This window comes from Zonotrichia leucophrys, chromosome 5 (assembly GCF_028769735.1).
Source record: "Zonotrichia leucophrys gambelii isolate GWCS_2022_RI chromosome 5, RI_Zleu_2.0, whole genome shotgun sequence".
NCBI classification, from domain to species: domain Eukaryota; kingdom Metazoa; phylum Chordata; class Aves; order Passeriformes; family Passerellidae; genus Zonotrichia; species Zonotrichia leucophrys.
The window spans coordinates 11,238,833-11,266,807 of record NC_088175.1 but is presented as its reverse complement, the minus strand read 5'-3'; the positions used below and the strand labels follow the sequence as shown (position 1 = coordinate 11,266,807).

Sequence of the window (27,975 nt, the reverse complement as noted above, 5' to 3'; positions counted from 1 at the left end):
TTGGTCTCACTATGTTTTCTTTATTGCAATTTAGAAAGCTCCCTGAAAGAGAAATGTGTACATATGAAGTTCTCTGCAGTTAAAGAAGAAAATAATGCATTAAAAAAGTTAAGAACTGCACAGTTAGTATCTTCAGAGAATTGTGAGCAGCATGACTCCATTTGTAATTTACAACACGTAAGTCACATAATTTTTAAAAACTAACCATTTCCTTCTGCTTTGGCTCACCAAAAGGCAATTTTATTGCGAAGCAGCTATATATCGTTAAACAGACATGACTACAAGACCAAGAGAGATTGCACAGAAGCCATCTGATTTCACTTTTCTTTATAATTGCTATATAGAAAAAAAGTAGTTGTTCCAGTCCAGTTTAAATGAAGATGTACATTTGAAGTATCTAACTGCAATATTCTCAGCTGAGGTAATTTGACATTCTCATTACATTTACTACATAACACAAAATTTACTTTGGTAAATATGTGGCTGCTGTCTTTTCAGAAATCAAACTGCCAAACTGTCCATAATTGGGTAAAAAAATTAAAATCAAAATCCAATATGGTAGGTCAATCCAGTTACAAATTTGCTAAGTTTTCCATGAAACATTACTATACTGGAGAAAAGGGATTCAAATAGCTCTTAAAGTAAGTACAACAAATAAAAAACCTTTGCTAGGTTTCAAGGCAATAAACAAAATTCACTATATGACCTCTATATAAATAAATGCAAAGAATTCTTGCATTATTTTGGTTGATTCTGTACAAGTTCACTAATTCGTTTTATTTAAATATAACTCTTACAACAATTTTATCCAGAACCTTAATGAAAATGAAGAAGGTTGACAGTTCTAATATAGAACTTGCACAACAGTTATCTTAACACTGACTTAACAAGGAGAGGCATATAAAAAGACATAGAAATGACACATTTTAAACTGAAGATGTTTTATCTCAGATTCACTATGAGGATGACTCTTATTCTTTAGTAAGCAACTTCATTCTTTACCTGTTCAACAAAGTGTACAAGTTATCACAGCAAAATTTACAGAATAATTGACTTTGGCCTTGGTGGTACAAAGACCTATTTACACATTTGAGATAAGCAAGCACCTTCCTCCCTTTTAATTCTATACATGTGTTCAAGCTTTAAGTCTATATTTGGATCTACAAAATCTTGCAAGATAAAAATTCTCTCATATATACACCTTGGACCATTAGAGCACAGTGTCTTTATATATATGTGAATGTATCATCTGCTAAATTACCCATTCTTCACATGGATGTGCAGCCTCACTTCCACAGTTAACTCCTTGGTGCTGATGGGTTTGACTGCTGAAAACAGATCTTACTCTGGGGGGGGCAAACCAAATCATTGTGCGAAGAGATTAATGTGCCTCAAATTGCCCCCAAATGCAATCAAACTTGTAAATAAGAAATACATGTCCAAAAGTACATGAAATAAACACCATTAATTGGTTGTTTAATTTATTTTTTTAGTCTGGTTCTTGAACATAGATGGCAGATCATTTTAACGGAAAAACAAATTTCAACACCAAAGAGTTAATACTGTCTATGCATATCTGAAGGAACCAAGTATACCTAAGGTTTAAAAATCCTTTAGTTTGTCTTGTGACAATCTAGCAACAAGATAGATTTTTTTCTCAGTTAAATATTTAACCCACACCCAAAATTAATGCCTGCTATACAGAAGGCAATTATTCATTCCACCATTAGAATTTCTGAAGCACTGATAAGTTTGTAAGTACAAGAAAAGCAAGGTACAATTGCAATCAAATACATGACTTTTTACAGAAGGCCTCATTGTGGTAAATTATATACAACATAGTGTTCTCACTTTCCTTAAAGTGCTATCATCGTACTGATACAAGGTCATCTATTGTTTTAGGAGGTCTTTTAAAACAGCACCAGCACTGGCATCAGGGGACACTGGCAGTGGTGTAAAAGTAGGCAATGCATCAGAAATAGGTTTCATAAGCAGATGTCCAGAACTACTAGCTGGTGTTATGAGAGGCACTGCTGCAGATCGAGGTGCTAAAAATGGATTTGCATCTGGTCTTCTACCCACTCCTGAGACTGGAGAATCTGGAATATAGAAAAACCCAAACCAACAATGAAAACACTGTTTAAAAGCATTCCTAAATCTATCCAATTTTTCAGCATTTGTTCAGAGACATGTTCTAAAACTGCAACATGTAAGTCCTTGAAAATCTCCTAGCCATGGACTGTAGACACCTTCAAAGACTACTATTGTCTCTGACTGCTCTCATAGAACCATAGAATCGTTTAGGTTGGAGAAGACTCTTAAAATCAAGTCCAACTATTAATCCAGCAATGCCAAGTCCACCACCAAAACTCTGTAACAGCTCAAGCTACTCAGGAAAATGTGCACACCTGACAGGCAACATGAGCACCCTTTGCAGTTCACTTCACCTTTGCAGTGCCAGACATGAAGGATCTGTCACACTGACTCCAGCACTGTGCACAGGTGTAAGGGCACATGCACTACAGTGCAGAGCACAGGAAGGTTTCCCAACACATGGCACAGCTTCTCCAGGGTCAGCCCCATGAAAACCCCCATAAATAAACAGCACTTTGTAACAATCAACTACTTTGGGTGAATTGAAAGAGGGTTTTTTAGCATCTCTTGCTATCTCTGTACATACATTTAATATCTAGGGGTTTGGTGTTCTGGGCTTTTTGTTTTAATTTTCTTTTGAGTTTACAGCTAAGTTTCAAACAAAGCAAGCTTCTGCAAACCAGCAGGCCTATATTAAGGTGAAGTCCTAAACATTTGTAAAAAGTTAGGTCCAAACTGGACTAGCTAAATTGAAGATATGAATTTTAAATTATTTAAGACAAAAGTTCATTAATTTAACATGTGTAATACAAGCTGAACTGTTCTCTGTCTTAGAAAAAGTCAACACTTCTGCACAGCTTACAGAGATTTCATACCAGGCCATACACTTAACTGATTTTGTTTTGGTTCTCTCTGAGCAACCAGGTTCTACACACACCAGAGAGACACTGCAAAATTGTATTAACTTGCATTCCTCATTCACTTCAACACAAGCTGATCAACAGGGATGCTGAAAATCAGGACTGGGTTCACTGCTACACTCTATGAAGTTGTCTACACAGCAACTGTTTGACTCTAACAGCTGCTGTTAAATCCTTCCTGTATCAAAGAGAATTTGGTTCCTCTAATCTCTATTGAGAGTTTAGAAAGTGAGGTATAGATGCAATGGGAAGGAGAGACAGGAGAAGAATAAAAAAAAAAAAAGACAAAAGTAGGACATGGTTGGGGAGAAGAAATCAAGTTCTTAATTTACAAGTGAGGAAGCACAGAAGCATTAAAATCCTCTTGAAAATTCTACCCTTAGTTATGTTCTGTGTAAAGATTAGAATGTTACCTTGCATTTGACTGTTGGGTGGAGTACTGCTAGTTTTACCAGTTCCTGCTGCTCCTAAAGGTTTCATGTGATGAACAGAGAGCTTGGGTGGGGGAAGGCTTGGGGAAGATTCAGTTTCAAGGAATTTCACGAACAGTTCTGAAAAAGACTATAAGAAGCTACTAGTTATTATATTTCACTGATGCTCTGGTGAAAAGTACTAAGTCAAAAATACATATATACATAAAATAAAAAGCTGTCAAGTGCCCTGCAATCAATTTTTTACTTGGACTTAGTACTAAGCAGTCCTCAGTGAGAGACAAATTTATTTTCAAAATACACTCTTTGTTGTTGTCTCACTAAGAGGCATTTATATAAAATTGATAAACTCTAAAGACAACAAACATACTTCTACCATGGTTCCATTATTGATTTAAGCCAGTTATTTCAAGAATTCCATGCTATTACTGACATTACAGTACTTCCTTGGTCTTTACTCAACCAATCTCTCCCTCAGAAACACATAAAACCCAATCTTTTCTCTTAAAGGCCCTGCATGCTTTATTTCATAAAGAATCTCAAGTAAATGAAGCATGGAATGATTAAGATGTTGGTAGTATGACAAGATAAAATTTGGCTTAGTAAAGTCTGTCCTATTCATACAGAAGCATTAATTTTTCTCTTTTACTTCTACAGTTAATCAGACCACAGTCCTTTAGTGGCCTATGTGCCTGCACTATTTTAGGGAGAAAAAACCAATCCCTACAGTTCAAGATTATTTACAGAGATCCATTCTCAATATTTCTACCTCAACTGGGCAAAAAAAACAGTCAATCCAAAAACTCCAATCCCTCAGTGCTTGGTCCTTGAGTATATTATTTACTGGCCTGCAAAATGGAAAGTTCCATAGATAAACTGCTCCTGTGGACCATGCTATGAGATCTGTTATTTTAAACTATTTGAAAACTTATATTTTAAGTTTTATATGCTGTACATAAGAGGCACTAGCTGCAGCAGCTGAAAAAGCTTCTCAATTTAAATTTAAAGGACATATGGGAACACAATCATCAAAATACAATGTCATCATATTCTATACTGTTGAGAATTGTGTAATTCCACACTCTCACATACATTTAACTTCCAGCATTCATAGTTTGCAAGATGAAGTCCATACTGTGAGAGAGTGATGCCAGGAACCAGTGGAACAGTAACTGTCTTCTGTATTAGAAGACAAGATTTATCACTGTGTAATTTTCAATGTCTAAATATTTCCTTAGTGCAGGAAAAAACCTTTTGCCAAAGCAGTTGCACAAAACAATTAAGGCAAGATACAGCAGCACCAGTAAATGTAGCTCAATATACTGATGAGCCAAATATGCATATACTGATGGGCATTAATATGCAATTCCCCATTTTTCCACTCAAACCAAGAGAATGAATGACTAATTCTTACACTATTAAAAATGTTCTGATGAGTTGGTCTCAGAGGTGTACTAGGAACACTCTTTGACCCAGCTCCTCCACCAAGCCAGCCAGTCACCCATCTTGTAACTCCTCTTTGCTCTTCAGATAGTAACTAGAGAAGTATTTAAGGAAAACAAAGTTAGGAAACAACAAAAATAAAGCAGTACATAAAAGAAAGTGAATAAATACAAGATGCAATTCCACATAATGTGTCACTCTTAGAGATAAATACAAATTTTTATTGTTGTCAAAACCATATTCTCCACCTCCCAAAGAGATGGCAGTCTAAAAACTTGCCTCTTTATTTAAAAACATAAGCCTCACATTTTCCACAATAACTACTGGTACATATATAACAGGCTTACTTTTCTGTAACAGATATATTACAGCTACTCTACACAACAGCACAAAATGCTTTCCTTTCTGCATCAGCATTCCTCAGCAAAATGAAATCTACCCTATTAAAACAACGTTATCAAAAGATGAAGATCATCATATAAAAAACATTAAAAAGTCCCATATAAAAAAAGGTGAGATAAAAGAAGAAAAAACACTTTCCCTACAAAATGTGCAGGGACATTTACCTCAGCAGCAAGTCATTCTACTTTCAGACAAGGATACTGGAAAAAAAAAAAAAAAAGAAAAAAAGGAAAAAGAGAAAAGAAAAAAGAAAAAAAAAGTGCCTCGTTTTCTGCAAAGTATTACCTGATCAAGTTCCTCCTTTTTCAGTCCCAAAATACTTCCCATCAACCTTAACACTTCAAGACGTTTATTTTTTGGAGTATGAAAATGACCAATGAAGAGATTTCTCATCAACAGTCTGCAGAATAAAAGAAGGTAGTTATACAAGCTGCTATTGTGTAACAGCTGACACGACAATATTGATGCATTTATTCCTCATACTCTTCCCTAATTTACAGTAATATAAATAAACACACCAAATACAAATAACTAAAGGGTACCTCACCAATTTCCTCTAAGTTATTTCTTACACAGTGTGGATTTGGACAGTAATAGCAATATTGTATGCAGTGAAGTGAAACTGAATGGTAATATGAGCTATTTGGATGTACATACTACAGTCAGAGAAAATCCTTGTTCTAAGATCTTGATTCAGCAGAGCATTTAAAAAGAAAGCTCTGTGTAGTCCCAAACCAAGACATAATGAAGGGGGCAGGGGAGCCCATCTGCCTATCCCTGTTCCAGTTCTGCTGGGTAGAAAAGAAAAAAAAAAGCACCAAGGAAGAGATTTACATGACATCCAGGTGATGCAGACACATGAAAAGGCTTGCTGTTCACACCCTGAACATTATAAAATATGCTCATTAAGAACTCCTATCTCCATTTGCAGAGCTGATGCTACAGAAGTGCACTTCTGCTTAAGAAACAAATCAGTGAGCCTAAGTCACATATCTATTGGTTTTACTAATCAAAATGACTATTTACAACCACCAAGCAATTGAAAAATGTCAAAATAAGAGAAGTGTAATTACAAGGCAACATACAGAAGTACAATCCTCTACTACACCTGCAACTGCGAGTGCCACATCTGCACATTGAGAGGAATAAACCCAAAAACTTAGACCAAATCTTTCATTAAAGACTTACTTGTCCACTTTTCCTTCTGTGCTGTTCATAAGGTTCATTAATTTATTTTGCATATCTTCCAACATTTCTCTTCTGACCTCACCTATAAATGTAATGTCACAACATAAGAAACAAAAACTTTGAAACATTGTTGCAAAATTGATCAGTAATATATACCTTCATAAATAATTGCTATGGTGCTTTTAAATAAGAAACAAAACCAAAAAATCGATGTGATTTTTTTTAAAAAAAGGTGTCAACTTAGTAAATCATTGCTATTTGAAACCACAAGCTGAAATCTCAGGAATGATACTCAAAGTTAAAGTACAGGACCACACATTCAATAAATACATTGCAGAGGGTCTGATGAACTGCTCTTTTCTATCTATATAATACAGAACTAGAAAGAAACTCTTCAGCAGCAAGGTCTGTAGTCTTGTGGTGGCAATCTTCTTCAGAATGACCAAATTCCATGGTGGCATCAGGTCTTTTTGATCTCTGCCCATAACCTCCAATATTATCCAAGCCCAGGTATTCTGTGTACCCTACCATCAAGTTGCTCCTTTGAAGCACCAAGGAGTTCCTCGGTTTCCCAGATGCATTATTTGCTAGCAGAGCAACATCAGGAGCTTGTTGAGGGTCTGCTCTGTTTGGACCCTTCCCACCCCTGTGACTGATGCAAGCCCTGGGAACAGCATGCTGGGACACACGAATGCACCATACAAACAGTGTTGTGCTTCAAAATTCAGTATACTAGCAAGAGAAGCAGACATATGCAAGATTACCCCTACTTTTGGGAAGAAAAACATGAATGGAAGAGATGAAATGCCACAGCTACCATGAACCAAAAACAAGACTGAGAGAAAAATGGCAAACACTTCAGTCAGGCATCATGGCCTGCAAGCTGAATAAGTAGGCCAGAATTATAAGTCAATGATTATGAGGTGGCCTAAGACCAGAAAGACAGCAAAAGTGTCATTTCTCACCAAACTGGGGTTCTGCAACATACTACCTCTGAAGCCTAATAAAAGTACAATTGAGCCTTATTCAAACACAAAAACCTGACAAATATACTGTAAAATGGACTGTCTGTGTGAAGACCAACTCTAATTACAGATATAAGCAGATGGGATGAACTTTCTCTCCTCTCTCCCTATGAGGTGTAATGCTTACCTCCAAATCCTTTGGAAAAACTGCTGGTCAACTTAGTTTTTAACAGTGTTTGGACTCATGTTAGTTAAAAATTCTTCATTAAAAAGCCACAAAAGATACACTTTTGTTTCATCTATCTTATAGTTAATTTCTAAAAAGCCTCAACATCTTTATAAGAAAAATTACTTCTATGAATTTTTGCAACCTTCAAATAATCTGTGGTGCATGGAAAGGGATTCCACTCATTTCCACAACTTTCAATCTTTAAAAAGTACATGGCACAACTATGTTGACAAAACATGGTTGTCAATTAACACTAATTAATTAACTCCATGAGAATTCACACAGATTTCATACATATACACATCAAAGAGCCAGTCTGTGAAATGGATGCAACCTACTATGCCCTGTTCTCCTGTACTCCACATCTTTATGCAAACATTTTACTTCACAAATATGAATTTTAAGGAGTACAGAATAGAACAACCTAATGTCATGCTGGGAAAGTTCTTATCCAAGAGTAAGCTCCTCATTCAAAGCAAGTTAAAACTAAAGGAAAACCTGTATTATACAACAATCTATCTTGCAACAACTACATCCATATGCATAAATTCCATTCCAATAATGTGACTGCTCTTCAGCACTTGTCTCTCAACACACCAGGGTGAGGCACAGGAGAATTAATCCATGGTTTCAAAGTTTACATTTACTTAAATTATGCTACTTTGTAAATAGGGTTAAATAGGACACCAATACTTGAAGGAAAACATAGGCAATATGATTATAGAATGATAAAGCTGCAGGAGCATACACAGGTGAGTTGTTATTTGCATGTCCACAGAACAGAAGGGAATAGAGAGTCATACTACCAATGCCACAAAAAGATAAACAAGCAGCATTTGAAAACAAATTTCAATTAAATTTTACACTGTTGCTATTTCTCTACAAAGCAAGACAATTTTGAGTTGCTTTCTCAATTTTTATTAATTTCATGTATTCCTTTATGATGGATCTTAAAACAAAAGTATTAATAATTAAAAAAAATTAAAAGCGTTAATAATTTAAATGAAAATTGATATCAAAGAGGATCAACTTTTCAGGACCACTACACAGTGATTATGCAACTTTATCTTAAACATATTTTTTAAATGGAACATTTCCCTCTAAAATAGAATCCTATAGCTGAAAAGGACTTAAACATGTACTTGGGGTGTATGAAAAGACTAAGTAATAAAAAGGTCCTGAGCCAAAACTCAGCATGGACTGCTGTAAACCAGACATTTACAGTGTCCAATAATTTGTTAACCATTTATGGCAATCCAGAAAACTGCATCTGGTACATCTTATACTTTTCCATTAAAATCACTTCTTCTGCCAAAAAATCCATGAAGAAATCCTTCAAAAGATTTGGCTAAGAAAACTGTGTCTGGGAATGTATTTGGCCAATTTGCAGTAAGACATTTTATGTTTTCTTGTATAAATAGAGAATACGAAGTGTTATTTTCTCTTTCTATCAAAGTCATTATTTACCCTACAATAACATTAAAATGCTGTTTCCTTTATGCAGCAATTCCATTTCAATTTTTTTATCAAGTACATTGCTTGCCAATACAACACTGCTTGATACTCAGTTTTCTCTGTGAGTTTAAATCCCTCCTGCTTTCTTAAGCAAGGTTTTAACAACAAAATAAACAGTAATGAAGAACTTCCCACTTAAAAGCAGTATTTGCCTATGCCAAAGTTAATTTCAATGCAGGATTTGTGAACATTTGCTGTGAATATCTGTAGTGAGACATAGATATACAGATCAGTCAATTCAAAAACAGATCGGTAGTTGTACATTTTGTAGCAGTTTGAAATTTAATTGAGCTTATAAAATTCATATGTGAACTCAGGGAGCACATCTATGATGCCCACTTGGATGCCAAATTGGAGAGAAGTAAATTTAAGTAAGTACACATCCAAATATGTAGCAGAAAAGCAATAGACTGTTTTTTGTAGAGCTCTTGCTGGAATCTTGAAGATTTTCAAAGGAGATCTCACACCACCTATCTGTCATAAGCAAGAATGCTTCAAGAAAACATCACTTATTACAAGAGTAAGGCTTATGAGCATTCAAAAAGGTAACAATAATAGCAATAATTAGCTGCATATGCTCAAAGCATGAGTTACCAGTGCACCCAGCAGAGATTGCAGTCACATCTGTGCAAGAGCTGCTGCCTCTTTGTCTTGTACCCACTGCACACCTTTACCTCACTGTGCTCTGTATCTATATCAAATATGGTAGCTACTTTGGAAAATCTGACAACATTTAGCATTTCACCAACTTTTAAAATAGACACAGAGCTAATTCAAGTGTCTTGGTATTTACAGGGAAAAACCCCCAAAATCCAAAAAACTTCTACAGGGCTTTCTTTAGAGAAAGATGTCTAACAGAAGGTAAATATACTTTTTCATACTTGCTTTATAAGCAAGGAAGCCATCAAAAAAATTCTGAGGCACAGAATTAGTCCCTCATAGGATATGAATTTTGGTAAGTTTCTAGGAATATTACATTATCTCCTCAGCTGTTGAAATATTTTAAGCAGAAATAAAAAAAAAAATGTAGTTACCTTCTTTCTTAAGTTCTTCAATCTGCTCCTCTTTGATGTCAAGCTGCTCAGTAAGCCTGGATGCTGCATCCAGAGCAGCATTTGCCTCTTCTAAACTCTCCTAAATAGAGGGTAGGAAAGGAAAAAGAAAAAAAAAAGAGAAGCAGGGAGATCACTATCACATTACCCTAATACCACACACATCATGCACAACAGATGAAGAGACTGCAATTACTTGTTCTTTCAAATAACTGGATTGTAAACACCCTCAGAAAATAGTGTCAGCAGAAAAATGCTATTTTGCTTGCTCAGTGAAGAATTACAATTTAGTTTCACAAGGCTCAATTTCATTATTCAGCCCACCTGCAGTGATACAACTTTTTCTTCTAGGTTTTCTGCTTTCTTCTTCCATTCTGCACTCTGTTTTTGGTGTCTCTCCAGCTCTGCTGAATACATAGCTTTTTCTTCTAAAGAATTAAAAATAAGAGACAAAACAAAACTATCTTAATTTACAACATGTAACTCTTCTTGGGATATGCAATTACAAAACCTCAGCATTTTCATATCTGGTCTTCATGAGATAGAGGTGGAATTCAAATTCCATAAATGTGATATTGATCAACAGTTTTCAGAGAATAGTTTTTTTTCAAGTTTTTAATAGAGAACAGATTTTGAAATTCAGGCTATCAAAAAGGAAACGAGGTAATTACTACTTCAAAAGCACCAAAATATGGTAACTATCCAGCTGCAAAATACTTGTACAAAGCTTACCCTGTTGGAACTGCTCTAGTACCATCTGCAGGTTGGCCAGAGACAGTGCATACTGCTTCACTTGGTCCTGGGAGATGGTCAGCTGCAGCATGGTTTCATCCCTCTGCTTGGACACTAGGTTTAACTGCTCTTGCAAAGATTCAACTTGCAGACTAGCCTGATGGCTTAATGAAAACAAGATGCATTACTTAAATAATAGAAGTTATCACAGTGAAAATTAAATCCCACCAAAAGACATCTTAGCAAAAGTTTTGAGCTCAATTTACAAAAATTATGGTATTTCCCCCCCAATTCCTCTTTAAAAACAAAGAAACAAAACCAACCTAAAAAGAGATTTAAAAGAAGTCTGGCAACAAAATTTTGAAGATCAAAGAAAAAAATCCTCATGAACTTCTTTTGTTTGAAATGCATTTTAAAAAATCCTAGTTTTTGTTCATTATTATAACAGCATCTTTATTAAAAAAAAAAAATCTGTATCTTCCTAGTTGTCTGCTTCAATTACTAAGAATGAATAGGTCTTTCTACTATGTTTTACTTTTAACCCCAGTCTCCAAGAACACAGTACATCTTCCTACTTACTAATGATTGAATGCTCCACTGAATTTCCCATTGTGCTAAAATATTCTAGCCTCCCAGATTCTGCTGCTCATGAGAAATTCAGTGCATCTTGCTCTATATGTTTACACCATGAAGAAGGAATTTCTCAGCAGTGTATACTTTCCATGGTATCAGGCACAAAGTACTAACGTGTAAGTGTCTCTAAAGCAATTCACAAGTCATGACAGTCACAGACAATGCACACTTGTGTACTGAAGAATATAAAATAAGACTCTTTCATAACACACAGCTAAATTGATGGGTTAAGGATTTTTTTTCTAGTTCTAAGCACTGTTGATGATGTAAGGTTTCAACAGTTGTTACTGAAAGGAGAAATACATTAAATTCTTGACAGTAGCCAAGTATATTTCAAATCACCCTCATGATTCTGAGTAACAAATGTTCCTAATCTTTTTGTTTTTTCAAGTGCTTAGTATGCTACAGGATAGCAGCTCAGTATAATAGAGGCATGAGCATCAGTTTAGTTAACTGTGATATTTAAGACTACCTGGCATTCTCCACTGCAGTAGATGAGGATGCAAGTTTTTCTTCCAAAATCAAAACCTTTTTTCTTAGCTTGACCTCTCTGTCTTCTGCAGCTAAAGCCTCTCTGGTGTATGAGTCTTCCATTTCCAAAAGGTGATTCCTCAGCCTCTCCAGTTCCTGATTTAGGCGCTGCTCCTTCTCATGCAAATGCTGCACCTGTGTAGAACACACCTTAAGTTGCTTGGACTGCCACTTCATATAAAAAAAATTAAGTAAAAAATGTAACGCATATCTATTGAAGCACATTGCAAGTGTATTAATTTTAAATGCTTTTAACAAGTAACTGCTACTAAAATAACCCAAAAAATATTACAGATGTAATTTCTTACTTGTTTTTCATTTATTTCTTGCAACTATAAATGATTTGGTGGTACCTCACTCTGCAGAGCACTGCTCTCCATTTGCTTCTGTTTGAGTGCTACCATCACTTGGTCTCTCTCCTGCTGAAAAGTAACAGCCTTTTCCTGCATTGATTTAACTTCATTTAACAGCTGATTCAATTCTCCTGTCTTGCCCTGTTGAAGACATAAACAAATATTTCAAACATGGCCAACAATTTTACCTGAGGCACAGTCTTTGCCAGGAAGAGTGTACAGATACAACTAATCTAACAAGGAACAGGGCAGGACATCTATGGCCCTGCAACACAGAAAAATATCCAGGAAGCATATTACTTTGAATCCATCTACTTTGAGGAGATAGTCATAAGTATCAACGTACATACCTGTTCTTTGTCTTTCAACAGCTTCTCAAAAGCAAGAGCTTTTTCCTTCATTGAGTGAGACTCAAACTCTTTCTCTTTCAGCATCATTGAAAATTGCATATTAGTCTCCTGAAGTGCACGGAATTCTGTCTCTTTTTCCCTGCACCTTGCAACTATTTTTTCATTTTCTTCTTTCAGTTTTCGAATATCCATTTCTAAAATTAAATTTCTTTCTTTTAGATTAGTTACAGCTTGCTTCAAAAGCTCATTTTCATTTTCTTTGTTACTAAGATTTTCACTCACGGAAAGTAACTGATCACTTTTAGATTTAATTAATATATCTTTTTCTCTTAGTGACTTCTGTAACACATCATGTTTTTCTTTGATCTGTCTCATCTCTGATTCAGTTCCTTCTTGACTCTTTCTTTCAATCTCTGATGCTGTAGCAACAGAATCAGATAATCGCTGATTGTTTTCCTGAAGAATCCTGATAGTTGAATCTTTTTCTTGTAACTTTTTTTTCAGTTGTTCCAACTCATTTTGAAGGAGTTTAGATTCCTCACTAAGTGCTTCAGGAGGACTGCATTGAACACCTGAAAGCTGTGAAACGGTGGCAGCTGTTGCCACAGATGGCGTTACCAAATCCAGTTTGCTCAGGAGAAGATCCTTAGTGCTATAAAGCTGTCCTATGCTGTGTTGAACTTGTGCTAATTCCTGGCTAAAACTTTTCAGCTTTTTCTCATTCTGTTCATAACTCTGAATCAAGCCATTATAATCTACCTGCAGCCTTGAAGTACTATCGCTTTCAACTGAAATTTGTGCTTGCAGCCTGTGCAACTCTTCCTGGAGGTGGGCTGACTCATGCTGCATGTTCTGGACCGTGGTTATTACCTGTTGTTTCCACTCCTCCATTTTCTTTACTTGCTGTTTCAGTTTATCACGTTCTTGCAGAAGTTCCTCAAACTGGTTACTGTTCACACCCCCTGCCCCATTATCAGCACCTGTACTGGATGTCTGCAAGACAGTCAATAAGGTTTGGCATTTTTGACTTAGGGCATCTATTTCAATGTCTTTTTCTCGGATGATACGGGATAGATTCTGAATAGTTTCTCTGGACATGTCTTGACTGCTGTTTTCAGATCTATTGGATAACCTTCGGTTCTCCTCCTGCAACCTCACCAGAGCTGCTTCTTTAGCAGCGACCATGTCCATGATATTACGATACTCTGTTTTTAACTGACTGTTCTCCCTTGTCTTTTCACTTAGAACTGCTAGTACTTGTTCCCTTTCCAGAACATAAGCTTGCAGCTGCTGCTGAAGGGAAAGAACATCCTGTCTGTAGGAAGCTGAGGAAACTCTAGCATTAAGAGCTTGTATTTCTAAATCTTTCTCTTGAATGATCCGAGTAAGTTTACCAACTTCATCCTTAGACAGCTGATCAATTTGCTGACTTAGAGAAACATTCTTTTCATTTAACAGCTTAATCTCCATCTCCCTTTCCTTGATACCTTTGACCAGTCTTTCAATTTCAGCTTTAGATAAGTCATGCTTTTCATTTCCATTTTCTCCATTAAGAGTCTGAACCTTGGTTTCCTGAAAAAGATCAGAAGCATCAGTCTGAATAATCTGTCTCTCTTTGTGCAACTGAGTTTTAATTTGTTCAATTGTTTTCTGCAAATTTTTGATTTCCTCATCTTTTTCTAAAAAGAGTCTTTCGTGTGTGACATTCATTTGCTGACACTGCAATTTGGACTCATCTATTTCCTTTCGCTGCTCCTGCAGTGACTGCTGAAGCTTCACTGTTGCTTGATTCTGATCTTCTATTGTTTTTTTGTGAACTTTTATTTCTTCTTCAAGATTATTCTTTATCACTTTTAACTGTGTTACCTCACTTTCAAGCTCAATAATAATATCTAAAGTTTTAGGCTCAACCACAGGTGTAGATCTACTTTGCTGATCCTTAAGCCGTTCAATTTCTTCTTTCAAATGGTTATTTTCTTCTTTCATGACTGCAAGACTTCTGTCTTTTTCCTCCAAGTTCTGTTTTAAGACATCCTGCTTTTTTGAAACTTTCATATATTCCTCAAGTTCCTGCTTCGCCTGTAAGGCTTGATTTTTGTATTTTTCAATGAATACTTCTTTCTCTTTTATGAGATCTGTCAACTGCTTTTGTCCTCCTAAGCTAGTAGTCAACATCTCCTTTGTTTCTTGATGGTCAAGTTCCATCTGCTCAATGGTCTTTTTAAGCTCAGCAAGCTTAAAGTCTTTCTCTTGATGAAGCTTCACCAGGCGCTCATGCTCGAGCTGCAGGGCACTGGTGTCCATACTTCGCGCCTTTGACAGATCCTCAATAGTTTTCTCATAATTACGTGCTTGTTCCAAAAGCCTCTTCTCTGTCTCGTTTAATTCACTCTCCAACTGCCTTTTCTCCATTTTCAAAGCCTCCACAAGAGTGTCTTTTTCCAAATGAACTTTCTTTTTCTCAGAAATGGCATCACTTAACTCCTGTTTTAGTTCTTCAATGGCTGCCATCAGCTTTCCATTTTCTATTCTGAGATTAGACAGAGATTTCTGTAGATCTTCATTTATTCGTTTGTTTTCTGAAACATCATTCTGTAGTTTTGCAATTTCTACTTCTCTGTCTTTCAGAATCAGATCTTGACAAGTGTGGTTAGATTCCTCATTACTTTTTTCTGTTAACTTGCTCAAGGATACACGAAGTTCCTCCTCTCTTTCTTTTAGTCTCTGCTGCAACTCTTCAATTTCTTTTTTACTCTGTGAATTACACTCATGGGCTTTTCTTAATTGTTCCTGAAGATCTTTAATATTGTCTTGTAGCTGCTGCTTAGTTATATGCAAATCATTAAGTGCATATGAACAGTGGCTTAGTTTTTCTTTCTGACTATCTAACTCTTTAATAGCTTTCATCTTCTCAGTTTCTAACTCTGATACCTTCTTCCTTTCACAATCTATGTCAAGTTTCAGCTGTTTGATGATACTATCAGTTTCTGTGTGTTGCTTCGACAGCTGCTCTTTCAATGTAATCATATGCTAGAAATGAACACAAACCAGAATTCATTAGGGTAGCAAAAGCAGCTGAACTATGCATTTCATTCACTTCTATCCTCTAAACAATAAAAAACATTGAGAGGAAAACAATGTCTCTTAGTTGCCAACATAAGTAGGATTAACTAGTCAATGCTAAATTAATTAAAACCAAGTCAAATAAGAACAGATTACATTACACTACCAAAAAAAAAGAAAAAAAACCCAACACCACCCTTAAAAGAACCATAACTGCCTAAATGAAGAAATAAAAAAAGACTTGTTTAAAAAAAAAGAACTGTCAGAATTTGTCAAGACATGTGGAATTCAGCAAACATCCATTGCTAAAAAAGGGTGGCATTACAACTTAAGTTATCTGTATATTCTATTTTCAACTTTTTGTTTCAACTTTGGATTCATTTCATAGGTGATTCATTGGTAAATCAATAAAATTGAAAACACATGGCTTGCAGCTCAAATTACAGGTCAAATATACTGCAACTCTGACAAAGAGGTATAATTATATATAATTGGTGGCTTTTTTATTTCACGAATGCTCATATTATAAAGAACTTGCAATAAAGTAACTTAAATATCCAACATAATTAAAAATCAAAAAGGAAAAAGTTTCAAAAATCATTGTAATGCACAATATCACAAGACAGATCAGAAAAGGACTATTTAACTGGACTTCATAAAGTAACATCTCTTATGGATAGCTGACATGCCGTTATTTCTTTTTTGTCTATAACAAGTGGGTTTTACTTGCACTTCTGAATTTCACATTGAGATGGTAGATAGAGAGAAATACTGGCCCCAAGTATTTGTTTTTTAGGCCTCAAAAGATAACTTATATTTCCCTGCTATCTATGTTCAAAGATCAACTTAAAAGACAAACATACACACACAGAACTCAAAACATTTATCCAGCAGTTCAGTAACTAGTTGCAGTATTTATTACCTGAGTAGCTTCTTGATTCTGCTTGTCTAGTTCTTCCAACTCTGCTATTAATGTTTCTCTTTCAGCAATACTTTCATCTAATTCATGTTCTTTCCTTTCCAAATCTTGTCTTAACTGATTTATTTCTGAATTCTGATCCTCTGTATTCGAAGAAAGAATATTCTCATGTTTATGTTGTGCACTTGTCAGTTCCTTCTCAAGTCCCTCAAAATAAAATAAAAAAAAGTAAATATCAGACTTTATCTTGCTGAAATTACATTAGAACTCTAAGCCTGAATAAACACTACCCCAGTTAAAATTTTTTTGTTGCGAAGTATTTCTCTCTACCATTCACACATACATATTTATTTCTTCATCATTTGGTTTAAGTGCATAAATTTCTGCAAAAAAGCCATGGTATGGTAAGAAGTTATATCCACCTCTGAGGTATGAATTGACAGCTGGGATAAATTATTATAATTGCAAGAGCCACCCTAAACACAGCCAGGCTGCATGGTGAGACAGAAGTTTTAATCACGGGCATCTAAACAACATCATTATGAACAATGCTATGGGAACTCGTGAATGCATGCGAAACACAGAAAAACTCAGTTGAAAAATGCTACTGGATAAAAGTAAAACAAACCAAATCTCTCAAGTCTAAGAGTTCATAAAGGACCAAGACAACACCACCAAGAACTAAAGGTGTGATATGTTCCACTGCTTCGCTTCATCAGTAAGATGAAATGCATTATTATGAGTACTACACAGAAGAGAAATATTTCACAACTGGTAAGTGCCAAAACTGAAACATGCTAAAGCAGAAGTGAAAAATGACATATTTTACAGAATGTACTATTAGTACTTTGAAAATGTATGTTACAGCTTTCTAGGCAATAATGACATGGGTAGAACTTGAATGGTTTCCTTATAGAATACACTGTGGAGTTTCACAAGCAAAAATGTATTGTTTCTATAAATTCCACATATAATTACAGAACTAAACTACAATTACTTCCTTTTATATTACATTGTTATTTATGTAGAAATGCAAATGTTAAAAAAAAAAGAAAAAAACAATTTAGAAATTGCTTTACCTGATTTAAACTGGAAAGTCTTGCTATTTCATTTTCTGCTTCTATAAAGGAAAATGAAATCCAATAGATAATTTACTACTTTTCAAACAACTATAAAACAAAAACATTCTCCCACCTTGCTGAAACAGAACTCTGCTGCTCAAAGAGGATAATTTCACAGCATTTTGTGATGACAAGCATGAGTGCCATAAAACACTCAAACATAACATCAGTCACCACCTCAAAGCAGATTATTACTTTCACAACTCATCCCACATTAGGGGGACTTTGGCACTAGAGTTCATCAGTTATGAAATATTACAACATTTTGAACCTACAGATATGTTTCTTAAACAGGTATGTTAGTGTTTCCTTAAGGAGAAGATATTAGCAACTGAGTGTATTTATACACACACACAAAAAATGTACTTTTTGAATTTAAACAAACAACTTCTATTGAGGCTTACTTACTTTTAAAGACAAAAACTCCTACCAAACAGTTGGCAGACATGATTACTTCCCTAATCAGAAGCCCCTATGACAACCACAGTAGTCCTAACACGATTCTCTTTTCTGTTTCATCTTACTTCAATGGACAATGCTTTTCTAGAACAGCAATACTTTAAAGGTACATATTCTCATATTCAGTTTTAAATTCATAAAATAAATTTTGAGTTTTAGAAGTGAAAACTTCTGAAAATATACTAGAAATAAAAAAAAATAGTAAAAAAATCATAGTCTTAGTACCTAACAATGCTTGCTGTAGGCTGACAACATCTTGTGGTAGTGATGTCTTGGACTGGGGCTGCTTCTGTTCTTTCAGGAGAGCATCTTGCTCTGCCACAGACCTTTGAAGTGCATCAAAGTCAGATTTAAGCTTTTCATAATCTTGTGCTATTTGGATTTTTTCTAGCTTTGCAAATTCTTGCTCTTTCAGAAGATTTTTGTTTTCTGCTTTGGCAGAAGATAATTGGTGATTTAATTTTCTTATTTCATCCTCTAGGTCCTTTACAACCCGCAATTCTTCCACCTGTCCTCCATCTGGACTCTGAGCTTTTCTTTTCTGTTCAGTAATTTTAGAGTCATCCACGGCATCAGTGCTCACACCATCTAAAAGACAAAAGAGATTATTTGCAATATTAACCAAAACCATCACTTTAGATCTTTTGCTTCTCTTCTTTCACCTCTTCTCCTGGCAGAGGGAGACAGACTAAAACAAAGACAGGTCATCATTAACAGAAAGCTTGGTTAAATAGGTTTAACACTTGAAGCTGTGCTACACACATTACTGGTAGGACAAGGAGCTTATTGAATACTTTCACATGCATGGCTCAAGACAATTTTAAATATAAGTGTTGCAAGACATATATATTTAGTTTGCAATTTAGAATGTACTTGATCCCCTCTTGGTGAGGAGATGAGAATCTAATTTATCAGGATTTGGAATCTCTCAATTTTCTAAGAATAATTTATCAAATCCCATCTAATTCAGATTGATGCAAAATCCATATATAATTTAATTAATTACATTTCTAAGGTTTGCCAAATAGCTGTTACAGAGAAAAATTCCCTCCAAATAATTTGCTAAATGACGCACAAAGGTTTTCAACTGAAGAAAAATGTTTTTCAGAATTAACCTTTTTGCAGATCCATCATACTCTCACACTATACTGACATTCATATTTCTGTACAATCTTCTATAATTTCCAGATTTGTCAGACAGTACAAAAAGGCATCATCAGAAGAGTGCAGAAAAAAAAAGTTAAATGAAAGCACACTACTTGTGAATTCACTTTTGTGTCAGCTCAAACCCTGACCCTGTCCTAGTCCCTATTATGTTGTCAGACAGAATGACCAAAATAAAAATATAAAATATTCTAGTTCTTCAAAAGCCACTAGCAGTATTTATTTTGCAGATAAGTGGTGATGTAAAAGATAAGGAACTTCTGCCTTCAACTTCCTTATATTAGTCCTGCTGGTGGTGTATGTATGTGAAGTGAAAAAACCTATTACATCTTAACAGGCATCTGATTTTAAGGAATAAATTCTCTATCAGTACTACCTTTAAAGTTAGACAAGCTGTAAAAAAAAAACTTCCCTTCTTTCCAAGAAGGGAATAGATCTCTTGTTCCAAAAGAGATCTAGAAGTTCAAATTTTTCCAGGTAAATACAGAGGTTTAGAGGTAAAGCTTATGTATTTGTACAAAGAAGCCTCTTGAGGAAACCTAACTGGCATGACTATATCTAGGGAGGATGAAGCACTTACAGGGCAACAAAAAGTTATTTGTAGGAACTCCTGAGCTTCTGCATTATAGTCATGCCACACACTAAGGTGTGGTCCTTGCAGCAATCATAGAATCACAGCACAGTTTGGGTTGGAAGGGCCTTTAGAACATCTCATTTCAACACCTGCATCATCATGGGCAGCAATGCCACCCACTAGATCAGGTTGCTCAAGGTCCTTTCCAATCTGGCCACAAACACTTCCAGAAATGGGGCATCCACAACTTCTCTAGGCAACTTGTTCCACTGTCTCACCAGCCAATCTTTGAGCTTTTGTCAAGTAACCCAACTGGCACATAGTTCTCCAATTCTCCCAAAAGTTATTTTTTTGTCCTGTAACTTTGTTATCTTCAATTCAGTATGTCTTATCCTTACCTATAATCAGTTTAAGTTAAAAAAAGAACCCAGAAAGTGCAAAATTCAGAGCACAACAATTGGTATGTATGCAAAATGACCCTTCAGATTGATACATTCCACAGATTAAATGCTATCATTCCAGTGCTCAAGCCAACCAGAGTGAATAAAAGATACGGGACACGTGTCTTAAACATGAAGCTGAACTGAAATTCAAATTTAAATTTAAATTCTAAACATCATGTATTTGATATATATTGTACTGGCACATGCATATTCAGCATTTTAACCCAAATCCAGCCCACACAGAATAAACAGAAAGCATGTGGTAACAGAGACCTTGCTGTAAGCGATTCTCAAGTTCCTCAATTCGCTCCTCATATTCGCGCAGCTCTTCTCGGTGCCGACGACTTAACTCTACTAACTTCTGTCTGTGGGCATCCTGCAGTACTGACAGCTCATGCTGATGTTCATCTATTTCTTGACTTAAATTCTGTTTCAGCTCCTAAAAATATCATTAGAGAAACAAAATGGCAAAACACAGCACAGTGTCTTCTTATGTAAGAAATAATTATGTAAGAAATAAACAATACAAAAGAAAGAAGTTTCCCCCGGTCTAATTCAAGGATTTATTGAAGGATTTCTCACAGAAGTCAGGTTATTTGATCTTTGTTGATTGGGATTTTTTAAACACGTGGAAAGAAATTCCTTTAAAAAATATATTTACACAAATAGTATGCTCTCCACAAGAGCAAATACTAAACTAATGTAAATCAATTACAAGTCTTACATACAAAGTGGATACACTAGAATGCATTTTTAGTAACTTTCTAAGATGACATGTAAAAGCCAAATTTTACACCTTCAACAAAAAAAGGCAACATGTTTCTGAGAAGGGAGAAAATATTGTATATCTAAAATACAGTTTCATAGCTGATCAACAGCTTCACAAGTGATTTGCCCTTGTAAATACTAATGTCACTGTTTCAAGCCAACATACTGTAATTATCAAATCATACAAACACCCTTTCTCAGAGCAACTGTTTTAAAATATTGTACAGCTGAATGAAGGGTTGCTATGCTACTACATGCCCCCATGCATTTTTAATGATGTTATAATAGTGTTAGTTAAAATATTTACAAGTCATGTGCAAAACCATACACCATACACCATTTACACCATATGCAAAACCATGAAGAGTAAAGCACAAGTTTGTCATCTTACCTTAACAACTTTTTGTAGTTTGCATATTTCACTTTGTTCAGCATCATTTGTGCCTTGCACTTTGGAAGACTAAAAAAACCCAAACCACATATCCATATGAAAAATATGATAAATACATGTATTTTTTTATCAAAGTGGTTCCTCAATTGATACTCAAAAATAGAAAACAACAAAGCTAACATGCAGCAAAATAAAAATCCACTGTAATTCTGTATTTAAAGAAATACATTTTAATGGAAACATTTTAATTTTTCATGGATTTTATTACTACATTATTACATATAATGGGTACAAATTTGGAGTGGGGGTGTTATAGCTCATAGTAAGACAACAGGGCTGCTTAGTTTTGAGTACTTTCACATGGGAAAAGTATATCTCTGAAATCAGGCTATACCTGAAAAATGGTAACTCACAGCAGCAGCAGCTTGAGAGATTATATTTATTTTTGTCTCAACAGACCATGAATTATAACTGACATACCAAGGACTGGGAGAAGAGAAAGTATAAAAGCATTCAATTATCCAACCGCTACTTTGAACAGTACTGTGCTAGCAATAAAAATTATTAACACAGCCAAGAGGAAGGGAAGTATTTTTTGAAAGGCTGAACAGCAATGAAACCCTGAAGAGCCATTCTAGGTGAATGTTCATTAAATCCTTTACCTAACTTGACAAATCATGCATAAAAGCATAGCAAAAAAGCACGTGGAAGTTAGTCACTGAATGTGTTCTTAGTGATGTGACAGCAAAAAAGGTTTCAGCTTTACCATCACAACATGTTGCTTCTAGACTTGCAAAAATCCACCAAGTGCAATGCAAACAATAATTTGGAGTGGAGAGAGAAGGACAGTGTGGAAGAGAAACCACTCACCACTGCAATCTGCTTCCAGTGGTCAACCTCAGATTCCAGCCTGGAAACTTCATTGGACAATCTGTTTATTTCTTGTTGCGACCAGATTATATCTCCAAAATCCATGTCATCTCCCTCAAAACCTGAGGAATGTCTGACCTCTGGAACATAGGAGGCTGATGCAGTGGCTGCTGGCAAAACACCAGCTCCCAGCTGAGCTGTCTGTACTTTCTGCAGCTGTTCCTGTAGTGCATTCTGTCTGGCTTTTAGATGGCTGATTTCCACCTGGATATACAAAATAAAATACATTGTTTGAATAAGAAGAATATCAAAATACACTCTACCCTTTGTGGCCTTATGAAATGTGAACCAAACAATACCCCCATCACAAATAACTGATCACTTTCACTAAAAAAAAGAAAAAAAAACTCCAAAAATTTTCATAATGGAGAAAAAAAAAACATCCTGAGCTCAAGTGTTATGAAGTACCTCAAACAAAGACATGGGTTTTTTAGCAGCAAAGGTACACAAGCAGTACAGCAATATCCAGGCTAACCAGTTATACAAAAAAAAAATTAAATATAAAAGAGAGTATTCAGATATGAAAGTTAAGCAATATTTGATGATTTCTAGTTATTTTTATTACATGTGATTTCTTTTATGCTTAACAACTCAATGTAGTGGAAACTTACTTTCTTACAATAAAGAGAAATTAGCTTCATGTAATTTTCTTGTAACAACTCTGTTACTGTATTTAACAACAAGAATTTCATACATCTCATAGTTCTGCTTCCTCTAGTTCCCACATGAATTTGTGAACAAATGAGAAATGAAACTCCTTTATGTGAAAATTTCAGCATACTGGCAACTTTCTTCATTTAGGTCTAGGAAATCTCATACAATAGCCTATAAAGCTGATGCTTCCATCACAAAGGGACATTTCATGAATTTTGAAAGCTAGCTCTGTTCTCTTTAATTGTATATGTTAAGATAAATAATGATGCCTAATAAATAATTGTTAAGATAAATAATGATACCTAAAGACAAAACAATTGTTTCAAATGGGAATTTGTTCCTGTTGCCTTCTTTTAAAGTAACAGAATCAGAAATAGAAAGCAGCAGAGTGTCTGTTCTCACAGTGATCCCAGAAACAACAGAAATTCTGACAGCTGCACGACATTCCCAGAGTGTTTTCTCTTGTCTCAATTATCTCCTGGCAGCTTGGCTTACATTACAGGATTTGATGAAATATGTCTTAGTCTACATTAACAAACCAAGAAGCTACAGCTGTGACCAGTATTTCCACTGGAAGAGAACAGACACTAGAACAAAGGCATTAAACAGCACAACAGGTAAGTTTATTGGACATACTGAGAAATTTTACTCTGTGTCTTACCTCCTTCTGTTGAAGCTGATTGCGGTACTCGATAGACAACTGCTTTATTTGCAGCTCTGCTGCTTCATGCTTTTCTTCTAAGTCACTACAGACTTTTTTCAGTCTATCATTCTAGCAAAAATGAGAAATGAGTGTTGGTAAACTTAGAACAGTCCTTAAATAATCAGAAAAGCACAAAGTTACTGGACAGCAAAGAAGTTAAATTGGTTCTCATGCTACTTCATTCAAAACACACAGTAACAGCAATGTGTGGGCCCCAAATGACGGTTATGTCCAAGCTTTCCATTTTTATATGGCATGGACTCCAGCTCACTTCCAGAAAAAAGGGCTGCCATGACCAGAGATAAATGCCAAGAATTAAAAAAGTCAGGACTGAGTCACATCTTAGCAAGATCCACAGGTAGAATTTAAGAACAGTCACAAACCACAAACTGGAGTGAGTATCCAGTGTTTTCTCTCTGACCTCAGGCAAGAGCAGATGGCAAGAAACTAGAAAGAGGACAAGCAGGAACAGTTATGTCCCCAAAATAGTATCTTAACTTCACAATCCTCTTGAGGCCTGAAGGTATACATGAAAGTTGTTTATTTAGAGACATAAAGAAAGTCACAAGACCAACAAGTCCTATTCAAGAGCACAGAAAGTCACTTTCCATGAGGGTACATGAGATTTTGAAGTGGTTTTGGAGAGGCACAAGCAGCCTATGTGAGAATGCCCAAACAGCAGGACAACAGAGAGAACAGGACCAGGGAAAATGCCCCCTCTTTTCAGAGCCAAGCCTACTGCTGCAGACCAAGTCCTCCTGACAGGGCAGGAACAGTCACAGTCAGCAAAAGATGAAAACTTGCAGCACATGCATAGCCCAATAAACATGTCTGTCCCTAAATAAAATGTGTGTTCCAAACTGTGATGGCAGTTTGGCACAAAACCAGAGTCACATTCTAACATCACTGTCACCCTTGTTCCTGGATTTACCCAGGATATTTCAGTGCAATATTTCAACTTCATGCAAAACAAATCATAACCACTGCATTTAATTACAAAATAATGATCCAAAATTTCTTACTTCAAGCTTTTGTGCTGCATTAATACTTTCTATTTCTCTGAGTCTAGAATTGGACACATGGAGTTCTGTTGCTGCATCTGAAAGAAAGTGAAAATTTTCATTTTAATTACAATCCTTTCAATCTGTTAAGACCACTTATTCATACATATCTTACTTCAGACTACTTTTATGTTCATCCCTAGGTAAATATCAAAAGCTGTTTTTTATCAGAACACTGTAAGAATTATTTTTCAGACAGTCTTTCTGCATCTAATCTAGTTCATTCATATTTAGGCTTTAAATCAAATCAAAACCCTAACAGATTAGTATGGATTTAAGGTTAAAAAGAAGGGAGATAAAGATGTTTTACTTGACTATCTTGTGTCCCTGAATCTGTTTCTCATTTCAGACTTGTTCCTGACCTAAGAGCTGTGTTTCTCTGTAATGCCATGCAAAGCTTCATAACAAGTATTAATTCCATTAAATACACATAACAGTGACTGAACTTTCAGAAGAAAAATCAAACCACCCACACCCAACAAAACATCAGTCCCATAAGGCTCACTGTCTCTAAAAAGGGGATACATCTACCATCCCAGTTTATCCAACAGAAAAAGCATGTAATTCCAGATACATTTTAATGATCAATCTTCCTTAAGTTGACTATGTTTACTTCTCCCATGTCCCACCTTTAATGGACAGAAACACCACATTTCCTTTTGGCAATGAGAAATCATCCTGAATTGACTGTAAAGCAACCTTGACAATACTTCAAAATCTGAAATTGTACTAATTTCCAAGTAAATACTGAATTTCATAATTTCTCATGTGCTGTTTAAAACTGAGACAGCTCAAGCACTGCAGAGGAAACAATCTACACATGAAAACTGTGAAATGGAAGAAGTGCAAGTCCATAATCCACAAACAAGTGATGGGAGTCAAAACACTGAATGTAAAGGATAATATTAAAAACTAGCAAATTTTGACCAATTAAGAAATTAAAAAAACCCAGACTGTAAGGAGCTACTTGAAAAGTGTTGTTAAGGCCACATATTATTTAAAGGTTTTTACAGAAGAGTACTTGGATGGCACTAGATTTTTTACACCCTGGAGTCCAGTCAGCCATATGAATGTACTGCCCTGGAACTTTTAGGAGACTGAAGTTGTTCACAGCAGGATCCAGCAGTGAAGCACACCTGGAACTAACTACTAAACATCTGTACATCTCTTTTACACAAACTCGTACACCAATGTGAGTTCACAATTTATCCTTGAAAAAAGCAAAACAAACACTCTAGATGACTGCACAGCTCAGGAAAATAAAATATTTTTTCACAATGCTTCATAGATGAGAGACTGTAAACTAAACAGAATTGCTTAATTTCACATTTAACATGACTATGCAGAAGTCTTAGCTGTATTTTGTAGTTTCTATTCTTAACACTGTTTTGAGAAAGCTAACTTTTAAAATAATTTATAGTTACATGATAGTAATACTAGCGATATATAAAGTTTTTTTCAAAAAAACCCAAAAGTCATTACAAAAAAATATGAAGAAAATATTCTATTCCACAACTGATTCACTATTGGTTTATAGTATATCCTACTCTGATGTCTCTGGGTTTTTTTGGTTTTTTTTGGTTTTTTTTTTTTTTTTTTTTTTTTTTTTTGTTTTTTGTTTTTTTTTTGTTTTGTTTGTTTTGGTTTTTTTCCCTCTAAATTTCTCTTTTATCGTTGTAGCCTCTAATCCTTACAAAGCAAGGTTCTCCTGCTTGGCTATAGGGGAATTGTAGAACCCGACAGGTTTCTCTGGGCACAACTGAAATATAAACAAAACACTGACAAACACTGAACCTTTGCCTCTGTGACACGTCACACTTAGATCACACCAGTGGCAAAACAACCTCTGTACTACAACTCTGCAGTTTTATGGAACCGGTGTAAAAGCAGCTAATTAACTGAGAGTTTATCTAAACTAAGCCAACAGAAAGGAAATAGAGTGTTGTCTGAGTGCTGTCATTCCGGAGCAACATAATAACACTTCACGCAATTCAGAAACCTCAATAATAAGCCTAAAACGGGTTCACATCTGCTATTAGAGCCTGGGACTATATTTGTGCATTCTCCAGATCCTGAGATCATGAGAGCGGAGTGAAAACAAAAACAAAGGCAGCAAAGGCAGCAGCATTCGCGAAAGGCACCAAGCGGCGACCGGCTCCCTCCGGGCCGGTGCGGGCAGCGCAGGCCCCGCCGCGGTCGGTGCGGAGGGGACCGGCGGCCGGAGGAGGAGGAGGAGGAGGAAGAGCTCTCTCACGGAACCAGGCCCATCCCGAGCCCCCCTTACCGCCCACTTCCTCCGCGCCTTCCAGAAGGATGTCCTTGGTGAAGCTGGAGATCTGCCCGGTGAGCGAGGACAGGCTGTCGCCCACCTGCCCCAGGGACTGGCCCAGCCCCGAGCCCAGCCCGCCCAGCCACGACGCCATCGCGGCTGCGGGGGCTCCGGGCCTCGCTCGGCCCTGCCGGGCGGCCCCTGCAGCCGCTGCCCGGGCCAAGGGGCCGCCTCCGCCTCCCTGCTCCTCGCTACTGCGGGTCGCGGCTCCTGCTCCGAGCTCAGCACACCGGGCTCGGCAACTCGTCCGTCAAAGCCGTGCACATCCTGCCAGCTCCTCCGGCTCAGCAGCTTCTCCCGGCTTGTCTTGTCTTGTCTTGTCCCGTCCTGGCTCAGCGACTCCTCCCGGCGGCTCCGGCCGCTGCCACCTCAACGGCCGCCATGACACCCCTCCCAAACACCATCGAGAGCGGCGGCCCGGCCAGAGCGCCGCCTCGGAGGCGGATATGGCGTGGGCGGGAGCAGGGGATGCCGGGATAGCGGCATGGAGCGCCGTGTGATTATCGGGAACTCGCCCGACCGGGTGGATCTGGGCCATGAGCAAAACAGTGCGCTGTG

The 27,975-nt window shown here is 36.4% G+C and overlaps 1 protein-coding gene across 1 annotated transcript; it reads right to left on the bottom strand.

The window, feature by feature from the left end:
* TRIP11 (thyroid hormone receptor interactor 11) lies at positions 1 to 27,843 on the bottom strand. The gene is made up of 20 exons (XM_064714005.1): positions 27,373 to 27,843; positions 25,050 to 25,126; positions 23,986 to 24,096; positions 22,611 to 22,874; positions 21,741 to 21,809; positions 20,855 to 21,020; positions 18,626 to 18,988; positions 17,900 to 17,940; positions 16,824 to 17,027; positions 12,839 to 15,868; positions 12,489 to 12,629; positions 12,077 to 12,270; positions 10,972 to 11,135; positions 10,564 to 10,667; positions 10,222 to 10,321; positions 6,479 to 6,560; positions 5,576 to 5,690; positions 4,860 to 4,982; positions 3,428 to 3,575; positions 1 to 2,099 (listed from the first exon to the last, which is right to left on the bottom strand). The coding sequence occupies exons 1-20, from the start codon at positions 27,509 to 27,511 to the stop codon at positions 1,891 to 1,893; spliced, it is 5,844 nt and encodes a 1,947-aa protein (XP_064570075.1). The 5' UTR covers positions 27,512 to 27,843; the 3' UTR covers positions 1 to 1,890.
* Between the last annotated feature and the right edge of the window lie 132 nt (positions 27,844 to 27,975).

Coding starts and splice junctions, on each gene's coding strand:
- TRIP11 (XM_064714005.1), bottom strand. CDS start 27,511: ATGGCGTCGTGGCTGGGCGGGCTGGGCTCGGGGCTGGGCCAGTCCCTG. Junction 25,127..27,372: donor AGGCGCGGAGGAAGTGGGCG/GTAAGGGGGGCT, acceptor ACTTTCTTTCAG/ATGCAGCAACAGAACTCCAT. Junction 22,875..23,985: donor ATCAGCTTCAACAGAAGGAG/GTAAGACACAGA, acceptor TTGTATATCCAG/GTGGAAATCAGCCATCTAAA.